A 9,480-nucleotide genomic window follows, 5' to 3' on the forward strand; every position below is an offset into this window, starting at 1 on the left:
ATGTTCCTTTTAGTCAGTTTTCCAATATATTTTGTCGACTGTTATAACGCACTTTTAGTATTCCTTCCTCCAGATTTTGTTGACATTGATAATGTTCCTTTTAGTCAGTTTTCCACTAGATGTTTTTGACTTTGAAAACATGTTATTAGTTTTCTTCCACTCGATTTTTCGACTTTCATAATTGTCTTTTTAGGCCTTCTTAGACTAGATATTTTCGACTTTGATAGCGGTATTTTTAATCTAATATTCTTGAATGTATTACAAATTAAGTGCTGAATATACCCAAATATATTAAAGTTTCTAGATAGCATTTTCTGAACTTATCAAAGTTAAGATAGCAGAATTTGTCTGTGAGTAATATTTTTTGTAAATATCATAGGCTACTTGATGCATCTAAATATAGTCCAAGTCTCTTGTTAATATTTTTATAGGAAGTTCATACAAAACTAACTCAAAACAAGCTCTTTCCTTTTTCAAAGACAAATTTACCAGCAAATTTATAATGGAAAAATATTTTATTTGTTTTGACAATTAAAATTATTAAATATATATGAACTAAAAAGAGTTAGTCTTAAGACTGAAAATATCTGAAATCAACATAGTTTAATAATACATACATTGTTAAGTTATGTCACAACCAAAACAAAAAGTTAGTTGCAGTATTTTTTTAAATAACACTGAAATCATTCATTATAACTTTTATTCAATGAAATCCTCTTAATATTTTTTGAGATCAATTTAAGCTTCACACAATAAAAACAACTTATTCTTTTAGACATTTCATTTTTATTCTTAACATATTTCATTACAAAAGAGCAGTTCAAGCTGTCATGTTTTCTAAAATAAACAAAATATTTGTTTGTTGCTTTATGTGAGATATTACAGTTTCATTACATTGAATTACTTCTGTTTTTTAAAAGTTTAAAATAGAATATTTTCATGATTTCATTTAGTTTCACATATCAGTACAAAAAAGAGCACCATACCTCATGAACTGGAAACTGTGAAGGAATTCCTCCAACATCTGGCCCATGAATGATGATCTTCTTGGCACTGGGAACATTGGCAGTGATTAGCAGGGAGGCCTAAGTAGAAAAAACAACAACAGTAATTTTATGAAAGCCAGCAAAATATAGAATCATATATGAAAAGAACAATGATGTTATTAAAAAGCAACACTACAGAGATGAGAGTGAAGAGATGGTCAAGATGCTAATTATAAGGCTTTGATTCTACTATTTTTGTAATAAGACACTATAAAAGCATAGTTTTTTGGTATTGAGCGGCTCTTTGTCTTCAGTTGCCTAAATATTTAGCTAGTTCAACACAGTACATTTGCTTTCAGACTGTGGTGTCAGGTGGTATAAGAAAGGTAGAAACTGAAGTTGTATTTGTATGTACAGTTATTCCATTTACAAGGTTCTCATATTACTTTTATAACAGCTTCTCTAAACAGGTGGTTTATTTTTAATTATTCAATAAAAAATTTTAAAAGGCCAGTCCATTTAATGAAAAGGAAAGCATTATATTTCTTATACCACTGGTTCTACAAGTTCACCAAGTGATAGGCAGGTCTAACCTTCACAAATAACACTCATAACTGCTTGCTAACTTCTCCCATATATATCTAGCACTTGCAGAAACACAAACTCAAAATTTACCAAACTGAAGTAATAGACAACTGACTAACACACTCATTAACTCAATAATTTATCCCACAACTAATTTTACTCTAGTCTGATTGGTGTTTCATATTGTTTAAGCCATTTCTAAACTCTTAAGAAATCTCCAGATGTCTGGCACTCTTCATGTCAAGTTAAAACTTCCTCTAGCAAAGAATACAATAATCTAAATTAAAATATTAAAAACATAGCTTACAACAATACCTTCAAAATACCATTATATTATTCATAAGTTTTAATTTACTACTAAAGTGAAGTAAAACCTAAAATAACAGACATTCTGAATGTATGCTGTATAACCTTACTTTACGGTTCCTATAAAATATGACATAGTTGTATTTATAGTGCCAAGCTAAAATGCTGTTTAGGCCTATTTGCCAAATGACAAAATTAAAAAACATTAAGAAATCTAGCAAAATCAGCACCAATACGTTTCGATAAATTTGCCAAACTGTGACATATTTCTCAGACAATGTTTATTTCCTAATTATTTGTAATATCACTAGGAACCTAATCAGTCTGGGTTTCAGTGCTTTTTTTTTTCAGTAGATTCTTTTTAATGTTCACACACCTTCACGTAACCTATTTTGACCAAAGGAAAGACTTTTTTAAGCTTTTTACATTAGTGGAATAGCTGCTACATTTTACATCTCAGTACAATTAGTCTATCTAAAAACACCATCATGAACTGTACCACCCAAACATTAACCATTCAGTGGAATATGTGTTGTTGTTTTTTGAGTAATATCATGGATAGGTGGTTACAAGAAAAACAAAAGCAGAATTTTTCTGTGTACTGTATAAGTGAATATACATGCACAAAAGAAAAAAAATAAGATATGATAATAGATAGCAATATGGAGTTGAGCAGGAAATGGATAGAAAAGTACTAATGGCTTGGAGTTCAGAATAAGACATAGCATTTTACTGTAAAATATCCCATCTTAACCAAACCACTGAAGAAAATGAAATACTAGTATTTATACTGTTAACCTAAGCATGCTGTGTACCCTTAAATGGGTTGAAAAACCTAGTGCAAGGTTGCCTGTAGCATCTTAAAACAACCAAAAGTGTGCAATAATTTATATGCCACTCTTAATTATTTGAGATAGTACCAAGTGTTTTATATAATGTCATTTCACAGTGCTATTTTGACACATAGCAACCTATTACATATATGTTTGGAACTGACAGAATAATTTTATAAATAATAAATGAAATATTTGTGAAATGTACACTTGTCTTTGTTTTCCTTGGTAAGGCTGTGAACATGAAGCATCCAAAGCAGATAAAACATGCACTGAACACACTGGTAAGGTTGTGAACATGAAACATCCAAAACAGATAAAATATGAACTCAACACATGGATAAGGCTGTGAAAATGAAGCATCCAAAACAGATACAACATATACTGAACACACGGATAAGGCTGTGAAAATGAAATATCCAAAACAAATCAAATGTGAACTGAACACACTGGTAAGGGTGTAAACATGAATTATCCAAAACAGATAAAACATGCACTGAACACACTGGTAAGGTTGTGAACATGAAGCATCCAAAACAGATAAAATGTGAACTCAACACATGGATAAGGCTGTGAAAATGAAGCATCCAAAACAGATAAAACATATACTGAACACATTGGTAAGGATATGAATGTGAATTATCCAAAACAGATAAGATGTGAACTGAACACACACTGGTAAGGATGTAAACATGAAGTATCAAACACAGATTAAAATGTGAGCTAAACACACAGGTAGAATATGCATTAATAAATTGGCAAGGCTGAGAACATGAAATATTGTTTTGTATGCATGAATATTTTTTACCTAAATTGAGTATCAGCTCAATAACCTTGTAAGGCAGTGAAAGTTAAATATCCTACACATATGGAACATGAACTGAATACATTGTGCTATCAACATGCACATGTAGAATATGAACTGAACATATTAACAAAACTAACAAATATATTTTTGTTGTACTTATTGCATACACACAAATTTAAAAATCTCCCAAACCCTGTAAACATTAAATATTTTCCAAAGACTGAATACTTACATCACACTGTTCTTTCCTCAGAATTTGTTTTAAGTCCTTGAAGAACAATCCCTGAACACTTGGCACCACCTGATAAGTAAGATATATATTAGAGAAGAAAAATTAAATAAGAGATGAAAAAATCAAAATTAAGTATGCAACTAGAAAGTTAGAAAGTGAAAGAGATAAATTCCTTTTAATATAAGATATAGTTTTATATTAATCCTCAAAGTACAATCTAAAAGACAATCTAGATTTGAGTCACTGTTTGTATTTGCATTTAAGGCAAAATTACTAAGGCTATCTACCAACATCCCTAATTTTGAACTACTGATGAGAGGGAAGGCAGCCAGTCAGCAACTCCCTACCACCCATGCTAAAGGATGGACTTTCACTCATATAAAGCAACCACAGGTTAAAGTGCAGGGAATAATTTGTGACATCACATGGATTCACACCCGACTACCCAGCTCTGTAATCCAAAATTCTACCATAAATCTGAGTCAGAGGAAAGTACATTTTAGTCAAAATCTTTGTGAGAAAACATTATTAAAACTTTTCAGCAGTACCTATAAATACATAAGTAATAAGATATGAAAGAGAAATTTATGATGTATTCAATATTTTATTAATTATGTTTTACATTTTTCTAAATGAAACATTTATACAGAGTGTGAAGAAGCACTTACAAGCCAAACAAGAGAAAGAGCATTCGCTATCAGTTCTTGTCCACCTTCAACAGGAGTTCTCACATAAAACATAATATATCCAATCTGCACAGAAACAATAACAATATTTGTTAAGTGGGGATATATTATATTAAACAAAAATGATTAATGCTATCAACACATACTAATGCTTAAAAAGCCAAATCAACTTACTTTTTAAAAACTAAATATAGAAAGACTTCATATAAGGACTTAAGTACTTTGTTAAATCCTCCATTCCATGTAACTGATGAGAAAAAATAAATTCTGTATGTTCAAACTTAATGAAATGCATAATTATTTTCTTCAAAAAATGAAAATGCCTTCAATATCCAACTTTCCAGCAATCAGCCCAAATTTGCAAAATTTACTTTCTGAAATACCAAAGTAAACATGGTCTTGATCTTTTTTGAAGTCCTCCCAACTATTTAGCCAATTTAGTAGTTTTCTGAAAATTTTCAAGTTGAGATTGGCTGAGATTCAATCTTACAATTCAGCAAACCCATAGCTGCTTTAGGCTGGTAAAATTGAGGAGCTCAAATGCCACAAGTGTCATTATTCACTTCATTGGTTATTTAAGATAGAATTTAACAGGATTCTTCAGTTTATCCAATCTGGTCATTTACTGGTTCCATTAACATATCTATTGCTTTGAAATAAAAAATGTTATAGATATTTTTCATTAGAAGGTTTGATACACACTATTATTTTTTAGTTTTAATTCAATAGCTAGACTGTTTTTGAGCCAAGATAAAAAAAATACTATTTACTGGTTCCATTAACATATCTATTGCTTTGAAATAAAAAATGTTATAGATATTTTTCATTAGAAGGTTTGATACACACTATTATCTTTTAGTTTTAATTCAATAGCTAGACTGTTTTTGAGCCAAGATAAAAAAAATACTATGTTTTATAGTAAGTTTTATATGACTTTGATGAAATTCCAAGATTTAAAATAGTCTTAGTGGTTAAATTGATAATTAAGATGTTACCAGCTCTTAACTAAAATAACAAAATTTTGTAAAGCCACAGTAGTCACAAAAAGTTATTCCAAATAATCAAGTTACAAGAATAAAAATAAATGAAATAACACAGTCTTGATATCACAGAAATTACTCCCATCAAATTCTAAGTATAAGATCTATTTACTATATGCTTGCCTCTTCCATTTATCAAATGATTACTTTAACTCTCAGTACATTGAAAACCTATCTGACTTAGTGGAAAAACTCTAAAACCTTTACCAAAAGGCATAGAACCAAAAATTAATTATGTTACACCTTTTAATTATGTTTCATATTCCAATCTCAATAAAAAGAGATTAAAAAAGCCTATTTCAGGTACATTCAAAAAGATACCTATCTAGCCATACTTATAAATCTACCTTGTATGATATAAAATTGTCCTAATCTTTTATTATGATCAAAAACAGAAAAACAGAACAAAACTTTTAACTGTGAAATAAACTAAACAACATAACTTACAAAATAGTTGTACAATGTGTAAGCTGCCTGAGGGGGAAGACGGGGGATAAAATGTAGAAGCTTCCTCAAAATTTGAAGTATGACATCTTGTTTTTCTCGGGTTAGTTTTTCAAGAAAGTGTCGCATAAAAAGGGCTGTGTCTTCCACGAGACACAACCAGATAACTTTGTAAGCAACTTCATAAACTATAAACAAGAAATCAATTATGGAAACACTGAGTAAATTCAAGTTACACAAACACAACAATTAGTTTTTAAATATTATATAGTAGCATACAGTAACATCTTTTCCTTCTGAGCACTACTAGGTTGAAGAAAAAATGTTTGATTGATTTCCATACTAGACTGTTTGTTTGTTTTTGAATTTTGTGCAAAGCTACACAAGGGCTATCTGCGCTAGCCATCCCTAATTTAGCAGTGTAAGACTAGAGGGAAGGCAGCTAGTCATCACCACCCACCGCCAACTCTTGGGCTACTCTTTTACCAATGAATAGTAGGATTGACCATCACATTATAACACCAACATGGCTGAAAGGGTGAGCATGGTTGGTATGATGGGAATTCAAACCCGCGACCCACAGATTGCGAGTCGAGTGCCCTAACCGTCTGGCCATGCCGGGCCCCCATACTAGACAATACTAAATTAAGTCATGATGGTCCTTGTCTCTTAGACATATTTTAACATTATTAAAGCATAAAAAATTAGTTTTCAAATATGTTATTCATCTGGGATAACAGTTTGATCAAAACCATTGATTAGCTTCAAACCCAGACAGAAATGGTTATATGAATTAGGAAAAATACGAAACATTTAAAAAAAGTAAAATTGTCAGAAAATAAGTCATATTTTAATAAATTCGAATATATTTATCATATACAGTTGAACAACAAGAGAAACAGCATTTACTGTAAATTCTGTACTAATACTATGTTTATTAATTGTATAAATTGCTTTTGTGAAGCATATAATTTTCAAAAAATATATATTTAAATGCAACTATTAGCCAAAAATCTAATACAAAAAAAATTGTAATTATATGATAACACCAAAAGTAAGCTTAGTTCTAAAATAATTCATTTTATCAATAAAAACTTGCATTTATGAAAAACATTCGCTTTCTAATTATATTGAAAACTCCCATAAAATATTAATATTGTAGGTAGCCAGCCAAAAACATTAATTACACTAAGATACAAGCACTGTTCTCTATCCTGTATGGATTCAATTATTTGTTATTTCTGGATAACATTTGTAAGTCCATGGAAGAACCTAAAATAAATTAAATCTGATACATATTTCTAACAGCAAAACCAAATACATATCCTTCAAGCGTGTCAAGCAATTATCAGACGTATCACAAATATATTTTTTTACTGTTGTTGGTCAAGTCTCCTGCAGTTCAAACACACTCCATAGATTCACAAAGAAATTTAGATACAAAAAAAAAGAGTCAAACCTGGCAAATAACCTAACTTTATTTAGTAACTAATTTAATACAAATATATATAGCAATTGTATGGAACCAACTTACCAGCAACACCATCTATGTTTACTTGAGGATCATCAAGAAGACTAATGATATGAAAAGTTGAAGAACACAAACAAGAGGGGAAGAGTGGATGGGCCATTTGTATGTGATGCTGCATGTTTCGTTCGGTTAAAGCATCTTCTTCTCCTGAAAAGAACAAAAAATACCTATTGTTCTGTTTCACCACTTAGTATACTTGAGCATTTAGCATCTTTCTCTCCCTATGTCATCAGTCAACAACATGTTGGTTTGTCCAGTGACTAATATTTTGGTTCACATAATTAGATCACTGTTGAAAATTTTCAATTATTCTCACAGGTAGATGTGTAGTTCTATTCAAAACAGTGCAAGATATTGTATTTCAAAAATGGAAGTAAAGTGTTAATACACAGAGGGATCATTTCACTATTAGCGTTCTCTTGATATTTTATTTGTTTACATAAAGTTACACAAACAATCTTTATTATTAATTCATAATGGAAATTAAAAGCACCAGGAAATTTCCTGTAAAAAAAGGCTCTCCCAGGCTTAACTATATCACTTCTCATAATGTCTTATGTTCAGCTTGCAGACAGCAGGTTTAGTACAGACTGCTCAGTATTTTAAGGAATTCACTCATTCTCTGACTATACTGACAGAATAATTGGCATGAGGTCTGAAGCAGAAGTTGTGAGCATTGCACTCTTGTTAACCTTTTTGAGATAACAAGAATGGAGGATGAACAGCAGTGATACCAGAAGTAATCAGTTGGAAAACAATAAATTAACTAAGTTTAAGGCAGAGTTCAGAGAACATGAACACAATTGCATCATTAATGACAAAAGGCCCTTATTTAAGGAGATATTCCAAGAGTTTGTGAGACCATAAGAAGAAACACATTATATGCTTTAAACTTGAGTCAATAAATTAAATTTTCTTTAAACAGACAATTTAATCTTCTTCAAAGAGTTGAGAAGCAAAAACGTTACATAGCCTTGAGTATTCAATTTTGGTCTTTGTTGGGTGATCAAGATTCTTTCTTTAGTTCACAGCTTTACTTCTTCCACAGATGATCCAATGATTTGGATGTTGCTGCTTTGCACAGACTCACCACTCATTTTTTAAATCATGACTGAGAAAAATCAGTGTGAAATAAAGCTTTATATCTGAGTATTTCTTCATTCAAATAGAGAAACACTTAGTGGTTGAACTTTTATAGTATGAAATACCATGAATCTCACTCTTTTATAGTATATATATATTTTTCATATCATACAAAATGTTTTAGATTTTTCTAATGTTTCACTTCTCAACTTGTTAATTCAGTCATGGTCATAAGCAAATTTAACCCTTAGCATGAGTTGGTCAAGGAAGTTATCTACCATTTCATGGGATAGTTGTATTGTGTTCAATATTACAAAGTGCATGTTGGACTGCTTTGTTACTGTCATGGAGTTGAGATATTTCAAGATACTTCTGATTCAGTTTTGTGATTGGGGAGCTACAGAAAGAAGACGAAATATGAGAATAGTTTGGTATTTTCATCCATATTTGTTTCTGATGTTGAATAGAAGTGAAGCTTCTTCCTTGTTTTAATCCATACAACATTTAATTTGCTGAATATCAAACAGCCACTCCATTTTAGTTTAGCCAAGTAATGTATACTTTTTTGCCTAAGTGCAGTACTCTTTTACATTTTTCATATTTTGTTTTCATTTTCAAACACCATAATAGTTCTTGATTTAAATTATTAGCCACTTTGTAATTCAATCTTTTGATTTCCTCATCAATAAAGTATTTGTTTTTGTCTACATTTACACCAAGCCTTGGCTCTTTCATTCCATCTGCTACAGATCCCAATACTCACTCTTTCACATAATAGGTCTAGAAACCTCTTGTTGTTATGAAGGTCAGTTAACTGTGTTTTCATTTATCCATGGAATACCATAATTCTGTAATTGTATCTTACTTAAGAACATTTCAAACTTGAAATATCATCCTTTAATTAAAATAATGTTACGACAACGCAGGTCATGTGAAGCTTGCATCA

At 30.6% G+C, this 9,480-nt stretch overlaps 1 protein-coding gene across 5 annotated transcripts in view; it reads right to left on the bottom strand.

Annotated features, from left to right (window-relative positions):
* LOC106465571 (protein unc-80 homolog) overlaps positions 1-9,480 on the bottom strand; it is a 138,172-nt gene that overhangs the window by 71,361 nt on the left and 57,331 nt on the right. For all 5 annotated transcript variants that reach the window (XM_022393494.1, XM_022393492.1, XM_022393493.1 and 2 more), the window contains exons 19-23: positions 7,455-7,598; positions 5,924-6,108; positions 4,419-4,502; positions 3,751-3,819; positions 987-1,085 (exon numbers count right to left, since the gene is read on the bottom strand). In XM_022393494.1, the coding sequence (XP_022249202.1) occupies positions 987-1,085; positions 3,751-3,819; positions 4,419-4,502; positions 5,924-6,108; positions 7,455-7,598 (581 nt within the window). The remainder of the gene's footprint in view (positions 1-986; positions 1,086-3,750; positions 3,820-4,418; positions 4,503-5,923; positions 6,109-7,454; positions 7,599-9,480) is intronic.

Source organism: Limulus polyphemus, unplaced genomic scaffold, assembly GCF_000517525.1.
Source record: "Limulus polyphemus unplaced genomic scaffold, Limulus_polyphemus-2.1.2 Scaffold1985, whole genome shotgun sequence".
NCBI lineage: Eukaryota > Metazoa > Arthropoda > Merostomata > Xiphosura > Limulidae > Limulus > Limulus polyphemus.